Source organism: Capra hircus, chromosome 7 (genome assembly GCF_001704415.2).
Source record: "Capra hircus breed San Clemente chromosome 7, ASM170441v1, whole genome shotgun sequence".
NCBI classification, from domain to species: domain Eukaryota; kingdom Metazoa; phylum Chordata; class Mammalia; order Artiodactyla; family Bovidae; genus Capra; species Capra hircus.
The window spans coordinates 56,867,793-56,880,041 of record NC_030814.1 but is presented as its reverse complement, the minus strand read 5'-3'; the positions used below and the strand labels follow the sequence as shown (position 1 = coordinate 56,880,041).

At 45.2% G+C, this 12,249-nt stretch overlaps 1 protein-coding gene across 4 annotated transcripts in view; it reads right to left on the bottom strand.

Moving 5' to 3' along the window:
- The window catches only part of FGF1 (fibroblast growth factor 1), a 112,710-nt gene that overhangs the window by 20,165 nt on the left and 80,296 nt on the right, over positions 1–12,249 (bottom strand). For all 4 annotated transcript variants that reach the window (XM_005683084.3, XM_018050210.1, XM_005683082.3 and 1 more), the window contains one exon: positions 2,950–3,152. In XM_005683084.3, the coding sequence (XP_005683141.2) occupies positions 2,950–3,118 (169 nt within the window). In that variant the 5' untranslated portion in view covers positions 3,119–3,152. The remainder of the gene's footprint in view (positions 1–2,949; positions 3,153–12,249) is intronic.

Sequence of the window (12,249 nt, the reverse complement as noted above, 5' to 3'; positions counted from 1 at the left end):
CGACAGAGCCACATTTAGTGGGTGCATCCATGGCAGGGAGTCAGTCCTTTCCGCTGCAGGATCTCATGAGTTTTCAGCTTTGTCAGACACACAAGGCAGTGTTGCTTTTCCCATTGCACAGGTGAGGAAACTGAGCCTCAGTATTTCCCCGCTAGTTGAGATAGCCGGAAACACTGGAGAATTTCACATTTTTGTAGAGGAGAAGATGATGGCAAGGGTCTGGGGGCTGGGAGACTTGAAGCTGCTTTTGCAGAGCACTTTATGCCAAATGGAGAGAATGATAATTGTCTGGTGCTGATCCAGTTAGAAAGCAGCAGCATAGGAATATGACCTCAAGGTTTCTGACTCTAAATCTAGGCCTCCTGTCTCTGCAAGAGGTACATGGATTACCTGGTTCTCCTGGCACTGACAGGTAGTGGGGGATGGATTTTGGCTTACTCACCCTGCTTTGATTTCTGTCCTCCTTGGCCTTTGTTCTTAGTTCTAGACTAAGTAAATAGGCCAACACAACAACTCTGAATGTTGCCAGAGAGGCCTTGAATCAAAACCCGAATCCAAACCCTTGGCTTCCTGGAGGGCAGTGTTGCTGAAGAGAAGAGCCTAGGGAGGGTCGTTAAGGGCTATCCTGTGTTCCATGTGCTGTGTTGAGTGCGTGGAAATCTTGGTGGTGGTAGTGACGGTGATAGTGGTGATGACAGTAGCAACATGAACCAACATATGGGGAGCTGTTACTGTCGGTCAAGAGGCCGTGCCAAGAATTTTCGCTACATTGTCTCATGTAACCCGCCCAAGAAACTTGGGAGGCAAGTAATATTGCTCTTATTTTACAGTGGAGAAAAGTAAGGCCAGAACAGTTACATAACTAGCCTGAGTTCACTTGGGAAGTAATTAATCCACCATCACTCTTGTGTCGACCTCCTCATACAGACTCCTGTGCCACTGTATGCTGCCCTTCAGGGCTTCTGACATCTCAGGTCAGGCAGCTGAATTTGCAGCACTCTGCAGAAGTTGTCCCACATTCTGTACCCAGAGTGCAGACTATAATGTTAACAGTGAAGTCACATGCCCTGTGTACAGAAATTCTAGTACTTGGAATTGTAATTGTAGCCTCCTGTGACCCCAGAATTTAAGGTTTCCCAGAAGAGCCAGCTTAACCCCATAGAATACATCACCAAGGTTGTCTTTTCCTCTGGGATGCGGAAGACCAGAGAACATTCTCGTTGGTTCAAAAAACTGATAAGACTTACTAGAAATGTTTAAAACCTTCCAGAAATTACAGCTTGTTCCCTTTATGTTGTGTGAGGCAGATCACACAAATTGTGTAGCTTGCCTGATACAACACGACAGATTGAAGTCTGAGTCCATTTATTTGCAGTGAACATTGCCTGTGTGTATGTGTGACATACTCAGAAGTCTCTTTATTGCTATACTCTGGCACGTATTTTTCATCAAGTATAGGCATTCGAAAGTCCATCTGAAGACAAGCCATTAAAACTAAGCTGACCCTGCAGCGGTCAGCCCCAAACTTCCTGCTTCTCATTGCAAGCGTCTGCTTGGTGGGTGAGAGGGAAGGGACAGTGCCACCTGGTTGGTAAATGCTAGCTCCCGCCCCCATCATCTGTGCTTCTGTGGATGGAGAGTGGGCACCACTGGGGTGACCATTTGTGCCTAGTGCCTGCAGCCTTTGGTGTATGTACATGCATGCTAAGTTGCTGCAGTTGTGTCCAGCTCTTTGCGACCCTATGGACCATAGCCTGCCAGGCTCCTCTGTCCATGGGATTTTCCAGGCAAGAATACTAGAGGGGTTGCCATGCCCTCCTCCAGGGGATCTTTCCAACCCAGGGATCAAACCCATATCTCTTGAGTCTCCTGCATTGGCAGGTGAGTTCTTTACCACAGGTACCACCTGGGAAGCCCTAACCTTTGGTGTAAATCAAATCAATAATAAAGACTACCATCACATCAAAGCCAGTGTTCTGTATCTCATTTCAAAGCCATCCTGCACAACCTTAAATTCTACCTGTGCTATTCTGTATCTCCTGATTTCATCCATACTTTCCTTCCCTTGGTTCATGACACGTTTGACCCCTCAGACCCTCTGAGCAGGGACCAGATCTAACTTTTGGCTCTGCTCCAACATCTAATGATTTGGTGGGGCTCAGGGAATCCCCAGTGACATCACAGTAGAACCCAGACACCTCGTATCAAACATACACATCACTGCCAGGAATACCAAAGCAGAAGGGAGGGATTTTTTTCTTAGTCAAGGAGAGTCTTTTCTCCAAAGTTATGCCGCCATTTATCAACACCATCTGAGAGCAGGGATGGCAGGAAAGCCCGGAGGAGATACTCAGCCTTTGGCTCAAATCGCTCCTACTCTCCTGTTTCTATAAGGTCTGGTGAATGACTTTACCCCTCCCAGTTACCGCAGCCACGTCTGCATGATATGCAGAGCGAGAGCAGCATAATTAATGATGTGTAAGACTACGATTGTGAACTAGGATCTCACAAATCAAGCCCAATGGAAACATAACCTGGAGAATCGGTTAACTTGAAATTGAGCCCTTGTCTGTTGGGAGTTTATTGCCCCTGCTCCATGTGGCCCTTCCTGTCATGGAGTGAGACGGGCCCTGACTAGCCTTGGGGACCAGGCTTCTCGCTGCTTACAGGAATCTGGAACAGTTGAACATTGGCAGCCAGTCTGACTCACAGCAAGTATGTTAGGTCAACAGAGAGTCCTCTTAAACTCTTGAAATCAGACTCCTTTAGGCAGGCTGTTGCCCTCACAACTCCCCGTTCTCCACACCCAGACCCTCTGTACCTTGTTACCCCTGTGTCTGTATGTCATGTCTGAAAAGAATCTTGGAGAATGGGTTGCAGCCCTTAGCTATTCTCCCTTCTCCCATCCCTGACTAAGGAAGATACCAGAAATGTGAGATGGATGCTTACTGTGCTGGTCGCTCCTGTCCTTCGTCCCATCCACTTTGCCATCTGGGAGGATTCTCAGGAAGTAGCCCCCGTTGCTGCAATAGAGGAGCTTGGGCTTCTTGTAATTGCCTAGAGGCAGGTTAAACTTCTCAGTCAGGGCCCTGAAGGTTGTGGTTTCTCCTTCAGCCATGGCTCAGCAGCTGCTGGTTGTGGCTGTTTCAAGGCTGTAAGAAATTAAACAACCCTGTAGTATGTTCTTCCAGCGAAGGTGCTGTGTGCACTTTCAAGAAGGCAAGGAGAGCCTCAGGGCATCGGCTTCTGGGTGGGCGGAAACCACAGACTGCCCAGGTGCTGCCCACAGTAAACAAGCCTGCGCAGTGGCCAGTGGTTAAGGAATGATGGTCCCCGGCAGGGGAGGGATTTTCAGTCATTTCCCACTTCCCAATTGGACACAGCTCTGGACCAGGCTGTGCGTTTTTTGGAATATCAAATTTGATCATTTTGGTGGATGGAAAAAAAAATAGTGTTTTGGTCCCTCCTTCTGATCCACACACATCCTCAAATTAAACACCAAAGTTGCACTAAAATAACACTCAGGGTCTGGCTGAAACCCACAAAAGCCAAGAGGCCGGCACCAAGGTTGTGCCCTCCACCCTCCCACTGTTTTGCCCAGGTGCTGAGGCCTGTGTACAGAGATAGCCCAGGGAGCCTGGGCACGCGAGACCCATGGGGGAAGGGGTGGGGTGGGCTGGGGTGGGGTGGAGTGTTTCCGAACTAGCCAACAGTTAATGTGTAAAGGAAAATTATGGGTTTGCTGGTGGGAACGGAACCAGAAGTGGAGAAGTAGGCACGTGGAGGTGTTAGGTGGGGTTTTTAAAGGGCCATCACTGTGCCAAAGGAAATTTTATGGGGTGGAATATTTTGAAGGTTCTGCTGGCTGTCGCCTGCATCCACAGCTTCCTGTACATCCTCGGATTACACAGGGAAGACAGTAGTCTATCCCTGGTACAAAGACTACCTTCACCCTAATTACTTCCTAATGAGAAGTCTTATGACACAGAAACCATTGTATGACCTTCTATGACCCTCTAATGCTATGTATACCCACTATACACAAATTATATTATCGGAAATGCATATATGTAGAAATGCATTAGTGAACCCACTATACACAAATTTAGATTATCAGTGTACAAATGGATTAGTGGACCCACTCTACACAAGTTTGTATTATCAGTGTACAAACACATCAGTGGCCCTCTACGAACTAAAAAACAAAGCTGATAAACTTTAGTATTTTAAAATATCTCCTTGCTCCACCATTTAGAAGACTGGATCAGTGCTTACTACAAGGACTGCACAAGAAAGAGGTGAAGAAGAGACCAGAAAACCACCGTGGGAATTTCATCTTATAAGAGTGAGTAGATGCCAATTGTACACATTGATTACCAAGCAGCCTTATAATACTAGTGATCATCAGCATCATTGTTAACATATTATGGGCTAGAAGTTAACTTATGTCATTGAGGCAGACACTGATATTATCCTCAAATTTTTTATAAGGTGAAACCAAAGCTTATAGCTGCTCATGGCCTGTCTCAACAGCTAGTAAGTGAGCCTCTAAAGGGGTCTGTTGAAAGAAAGCCCCAACTTGCCCTTCATTACCATGACAGTATTAAGTGACTTCAGTGATAGCACAGTGTTATTAGCAGAAGTGGGGGTTTTACTCATAGCGTGGCACGTACATCTGCCCCCATGACCTAATCATTCATTGTTACTCATCTGTAACCCAGGTATTGGCTGTCACCACCAACAGCCTCCACTTTTGCCCCCATACATGTTGTCATTCCCTGGAGAACCCATGTCACCAGGTGTTAGGAGCCCTGTGAACTTAACAGAAGGCCAGCCAGTCTCCTACATCCCTCACATTCCCCTTCCAGCCGTCCAGCCGTCCCTGGAGTGGCTTCAGGGAGCTGCTCGCATAGAAGGTAATTCCAACAGAAATCAAGACAGCAATTTGGATGATTTGTCCTGGTGACTTTGGAATTAGAGTTCATGTTAGAAACCTCCACATGTTCCTCTGCTCCAGGCATTTTAATGTGTCTGGTACATCTCTTCCAATCTGCAGCCACATGGGCTATGGTTTGAAGTCCCTCCAAGGATCCTCAGAGTTTTGCATACACCATGTAAACTATCTTTAAAGTCAGATCACCTCCAAATGTCTCCTTCACATAAGGCAAAGCTCTGTCTGATCCTTTTCACATAGTACAATAACAGATGGAAAATTAATTTCATATACATCAGTTCCACAGGGCAGATGGCAGAGTTCATGCATTCCCTTCACAAAACCTCACTCTCTTTTCCAAAACTCTCTTTATCCACAAGGCTCTGAGTCTCTGTGCCTACCTCTGTCTCTGTACTCAGCCCTGTTTCCTCCCAACCTCTCAATGTCCCTCTCCCTCCTCTTCCCCATTACACACAATTCTGGAATCCCCTCTGATGTAAAGCAATTCAGTGTTTCCAAACATGGGCATTTTCACCCATCACCTGTCATCAGCATAGAACACTGACCAGATCCTTGTTCCTTAAATTACAGCTAAGAGATAATCCATACTTTTTGTTCTATCAGTCTTCTTGTCAAGCACCTAGTACTTAATTAGGTACAGGAGACAATAACTATATACTAGTGGTGGCCATTTCACTATACAAATAGTCATTTGTATTCTCCATCTTAGGTAGAATTTTGTTTCTTGCTGTCCCTGGATTTTCTCAAAGGGAGGTCCCCATGAGCCCTGGTCATGTAGCAGTTGCTGTGGTGAGGATGGCCTCTGTTCTGGATCTGGCACCCATTAGGAGTCTCCATTAAGTTGGTTTCTAAGTGTTGCATGTGAATTTGGCTCTACTCATTTACATTGTTGCTTCCATCCCATTGGGATGAAGGGGACAGTTCAGTTCAGTTCAGTCGCTCAGTCGTATCCGACTCTTTGCGACCCCATGAATCACAGCACTCCAGGCCTCCCTGTCCATCACCATCTCCCGGAGTTCACTCAGACTCACGTCCATTGAGTCCATGATGCCATCCAGCCATCTCATCCTGGGTTGTCCCCTTCTCCTCCTGCCCTCAATCTCTCCCAGCATCAGAGTTTTTTCCAATGAGTCAACTCTTTGCATGAGGTGGCCAAAGTACTGGAGCTTCAGCTTTAGCATCATTCCTTCCAAAGAAATCCCAGGGTTGATCTCCTTCAGAATGGACTGGTTGGATCTCCTTGAAGTCAAGGGACCCTCAAAAGTCTGGCCAAGGTTGGAGGCCTCAGTTCTGGCCAAGATTTCTACTTATGCTCTAACATTCATATATGTGTTAAGCCATGAAGCCTGGGCTTTATCACTGCAACTCTACCCAGATAGGGCCTCTGCCAGAGGCCAGGCACCCCTTCCCTCTGGTTTGCATTGCAGCCTGGGGTTATACAACCCCCCACCTCTGCTCTGTGCCTGCTCCACCCAGTAAGAGGTGCAGTGACAGTGTGGCTGCATTGACTTAAGATTGCTCCCATCACCCTTCAGTTCAAATCCATACCTGAAATCTGAAGGTGATTTGCTGATCCCTGAAAATAAGCCTTGAGTTCAATGTGAATTTGGTAGGCTGTGACAGTGGCATATATGAATCAGCTGTAAAACATACAAAAATGAAATATTTTTTTTGGTGAAGGAAACTCCAGAGGCATGAAATGCCCCTCCTCTTTTTGCTTTGTTTAGAGTTTACTTGTATTTTTAGTAGTGGTTGGTCCAAAGTTCCTTGCCAATCCAGTAAGTGTTAAAGGGACAGGTGTGAAGAAAGTATATGACGCGATAAAACCATTAGGCAGCAGCCTTCCCAGACCCTTGGGGATTTTCACAAATTGCTCTAATAAATGAATCCATTAACTGTGAAATCAGGCATAGAGCATAATGGAAATTTATAAGCCCTGCTCCTGCTTACTATAATCTTTTTGTTGGCTGTCAGGGAAGGGAGTTATCTCTGTGTATGTTGGGAGATGGAAAAGACCAAGCCCAATGGTCTTTTGTCATGTGCTTCGCCCAGCTCTCTGGGATTTGGGGCCCTGGGGAGATTTTCTCGACTTAACAGTGACAACCAAAGTGAGGAGAACACCAAGCCTATTGGAACATTCATATTAAGTCTGACATATTTTGTTAGCTGTAGTCTCTGGAAGAGAATCTGAGCTCTGACGTATGAATAGGATGTTAAGTATATGCTCTTACCCAGGAATACAACAGTCACTTTTCAGTGTGAGAGAGTAAGGAACACTGTACAGCTCTAGCTATGCTCAAATTGTCTCTGGGAGCCTGGGCGAGTCATTAACTTCTTCCAAGATGTTTCCTCTAACAATCCCCACCCTGCTGCCTACGTCAGATTTAACCCTTCAACTGTCTGAAGGGTTAAATGAGCATAGTATTCATAACATTACTTAGAAAGTTTACAAGTGTGACCTGACCTCTAGGAGAGAGGGCTAGGTGGTTATGTTGAACTGGTCGAAGCCTAATGTGTTCTAGGTCAGTTGCAACTGAATGCTTAATTTAAAATAATTTTTTCAGAGGTGGCCCTAAGATGGCGGAGGAGTAGGACGGGGAGACCACTTTCTCGCCCACAAATTCATCAAAAGAACGTTTGAACGCTGAGTAAATTCCACAAAACTATTTCTGAATGCCGGCAGAGGACATCAGGCATCCAGAAAAGCAGTCCATTGTCTTCAAAAGGAGGTAGGAAAAAATATAAAAGATAAAAAGAGAGACAAAAGAGGTAGGGATGGAGATATGTCCCAGGAAGGGAGTCTTAAAAAAGAGAGGTTTCCAAACATCAGGAAGCACTCTCACTGGCGAGTCTGTGGCGAGCCTTGGAACCTCAGAGGGCAACATAACCGGGAGGAAAAATAAATAAATAATTAAACCCCACAGATTATGTGCCCAATGTAACTCCCAGCAGAGAAGCAGTGCAGACGCCTGCATCCACCACTAACAAGTAGAGGGCTGGGCAGGGAGGTGCGGGCTGCATTGCTTAGAGTAAGGACCAGGCCTGAATGCCCTAAGGGCAATCTGAGGGAACTAACTTGAGATAGCAAACCAGACTGTGGGATAGCTACCCCGCAACAAGCCCTAACTTAAGACACTGCCAGGCCCGCTCACAGAACAAAGGACTGACTAGAGCTAGCCGGCCTCGGACCAGCCCATTCCCCCTCCGGAGACAGGAAGTCGAGGGCAGCCAGAGCCAGAAGGGGGCTATCACGGCCCCAGAGAGGCATCATCTACCAAACTGCAAGCAGGCTTCATTGCTAACCAAGACTTCATGAGATTCTGGATGGTCGACATCTGCCTGAGAAGGTGCACTGGTTGTACACCCAGAAAATCGAGCAGCAGGGACGGAGGAGGCAATAAGTCTCAGCAACCGCGCTTGCCAAACACTTGATCACCTGAGCTGCTCGGACCTGAGCTGCTCGGACCTGGAAAGGGCACAAAACGCAGGCCCAACCGAATCTGTGCCTTTGAGGAGTACCCGAGTATCTGAACCTGAGCGGCTTAGACCTGGGAAGTGCATACAACCCAGGGCTGGCCTTAGACAGTTCCTGGCAGAGCAACCTAGAGCCTGAGCAGTGTAGACAGGGAAAGCACACATGTCGTGAGCAGAGCCAAACCCAGTGGGCCTGAAACACTGCGAGCACTCCCCACACACGCCGGTGATGTTTGTTTGCAGTGTTCCTTCCTCCCCACAGCACGACTGAACAAGTGAGCGTTAAAAAGTGTCCACCACCACCCCCTTGTGTCAGGGCAGAAATTAGACACTGAAGAGACCAGCAAACAGAAGAAGCTAAAGCAGAGGGAACCGCCTTGGAAGTGACAGGTGCAATAGATTAAAACCCTGTAGTTAGCACCGACTACATAGGAAGGGGCCTATAGATCTTTAGAAGTATAAGCCAGATCAAGGAACTATCTGAAAATGAACTGACCCCACAGTGACCATAACAACACCAGAGAAAGTCCTAGATATATTTTTACTATTATCATTCTTTAAAAAAATAAAAAAAATTTTTAAATTTTTAAGTCCTCTATTACTCCTTTAATTTTTATTTTTATAACCTACTATTATTTTGCAAAAAAAGACCCTATTTTTAAAGCAAACTTCATATATATGTATATATATATATTTTATAATTTTTGTGACTTTGTTTTTTTTTCTTTAATACTGTATTTTTGAGACTCCAACCTCTACTCTAGATTTTTAATCTTTGCTTTTTGGTACTTGTTACTTTGTACCTTTAAGAGCCCAATCTTCAGTACCCCTTTTTACTTGGGAGCAAGATTACTGGCTTGACTGCCCTCTCCCTCTTTGGACTCTCCTTTTCATCCACCAGGTCACCTCTATCTGCCCCCTCCCCCTTCTCTTCTCTACCCAACTCTGTGAATCTCTGTGTGTTCCAGACTGTGGAGAACACTTAGGGAATTGATTACTGGCTGGATCTGTCTTTCTCCTTTTGATTCCCCCCTTTATCCTCCTGGCCACCTCTGTCTCCTTCCTCCCTCTTCTCTTCTCTGTATAACTACATGAACATCTCTGAGCGGTCCAGTTTGTGGAGTGCACATACGGAAGTGATTACTGGCAGCTTGCTCTCTCCTCTTTTGATTCCCCCTCTTCTCCTCCTGGTCACCTCTGTCTTCCTCCTCCCTCTTCTCTTCTCCATGTAACTCTGTGAACCTCTCTGGGTGTCCCTCACTGTGGAGAAACTTTTCATCTTTAGCCAAAATGTTTTATCATTGGTGCTGTATAGATGGAGAAGTCTTGAGGCTACTGTAAGAATAAGACTGAAAACCAGAGGCAGGAGGCCGAAGTCCAAATCCTGAGAACACCAGAGAACTCCTGACTCCAGGGAACATTAAGCAATGGGAGCTCATCAAATGCCTCCATACCTACACTGAAACCAAGCACCACCAAGGGCCAACAAGTTCCAGAGCAAGACATACCACACAAATTCTCCAGCAACACAGGAACATAGCCCTGAGCTTCAATACACAGGCTGCCCAAAGTCACTCCATACCCATTGACATCTCATAACTCATTACTGGACACTTCATTGCACTCCAGAGAGAAGAAATCCAGCTCCACCCACCAGAACACCGACACAAGCTTCCCTAACCAGGAAATCTTGACAAGCCACCTGTCCAACCCCACCCACACTGAGGAAACTCCACAATAAAGAACTCCACAAACTGCCAGAATATGGAAAGGCCACCCCAAACACAGCAATATAAACAAGATGAAGAGGCAGAGAAATACCCAGCAGGTAAAGGAACAGGATCAGTTCAGTTCAGTTCAGTCGCTCAGTCGTGTCCGACTCTTTGAGACCCCATGAATTGCAGCATGCCAGGCCTCCCTGTCCATCACCAACTCCCAGAGTTCACTCAGACTTAAGTCCACCAAGTCAGTGATGCCATCCAGCCATCTCATCCTCTGTCGTCCCCTTCTCCTCCTGCCCCCAATCCCTTCCAACATCAGAGTCTTTTCCAATGAGTCAACTCTTTGCGTGAGGTGGCCAAAGTACTGGAGTTTCAGCTTTAGCATCATTCCTTCCAAAGAAATCCCAGGGCTGAACTCCTTTAGAATGGACTGGTTGGACCTCCTTGCAGTCCAAGGGACTCTCAAGAGTCTTCCCCAACACCACAGTTCAAAAGCATCAATTCTCCAGTGCTCAGCCTTCTTCACAGTCCAACTCTCACATCCATACATGACTACTGGAAAAACCATAGCCTTGACTAGATGGACCTTAGTCAGCAAATGCCCACTAAACCAAACAAGAGAGGAAGAATTAGGGAATCTAACTGATAAAGAATTCTGAATAATGATAGTGAAAATGATCCAAAATCTTGAAAACAAAATGGAGTTACAGATAAATAGCCTGGAGACAAGGATTGAGAAGATGCAAGAAAGGTTTAACAAGGACCTAGAAGAAATAAAAAAGAGTCAATATATAGTGAATAATGCAATAAATGAGATAAAAAAAACTCTGGAGGGAGCCAACAGTAGAATAATGGAAGCAGAAGTTAGGATAAGTGAGGTAGAAGATAGAATGGTAGAAATAAATGAAACTGAGAGGAAAAAAGAAAAACAAATTAAAAGAAATGAGGACAATCTCAGAGACCTCTGGGACAATGTTAAATGCCCCAACATTTGAGTCATAGGAGTCCCAGAAGAAGAAGACAAAAAGAAAGACCATGAGAAAATACTTGAGGAGATAATAGTTGAAAACTTCCCTAAAATGGGGAAGGAAATAATCACCCAAGTCCAAGAAACCCAGAGAGTCCCAAACAGGATAAACCCAAGGCGAAACACCCCAAGACACATATTTATCAAATTAACAAAGATCAAACACAAAGAACAAATATTAAAAGCAGCAAGGGAAAAACAACTAATAACACACAAAGGGATTCCCATAAGGATAATAGCTGATCTTTCAATAGAAACTCTTCAGGCCAGGAGGGAATGACAGGACATACTTAAAGTGATGAAAGAAAATAACCTACAGCCCAGATTCCTGTACCGGGCAAGGATCTCATTCAAATATGAAGGAGAAATCAAAAGCTTTACAGACAAGCAAAAGCTGAGAGAATTTAGCACCACCAAACCAACTCTCCAACAAATGCTAAAGGATCTTCTCTAGACAGGAAACACAGAAAGGGTGTATAAACTTGAACCCAAAACAATAAAGTAAATGGCAACAGGATCATACTTATCAATAATTATCGTAAACATAAATGAGTTGAATGCCCCAACCAAAAGACAAAGACTGGCTGAATGGATACAAAAACAAGACCCCTATATATGTTGTCTACAAGAGACCCACCTTGAAACAAGGGACACATACAGACTGAAAGTGAAGGGCTGAAAAAAGATATTCCATGCAAATAGAGACCAAAGGAAAGCTGGAGCAGCAATACTCATATCAGATAAAATAGACTTTAAAACAAAGGCTTTGAAAAGAGACAAAGAAGGACATTACATAACGATCAAAGGATCAATCCAAGAAGAAGATATAACAATTATAAATATATATGCACCCAACATAGGAGCAGTGCAATATGTAAGACAAATGCTAGCAAGTATGAAAGGGGAAATTAACAATAACACAATAATAGTGGGAGACTTTAATACCCCACTCTTATACAGAAGAACTGTACAAAAAAGATCTTCATGACCCGGATAATCACAATGGTGTGATCACTCATCTAGAACCAGACATCCTGGAATGTGGAGTCAGGTGGGCCTTAGAAAGCATCACT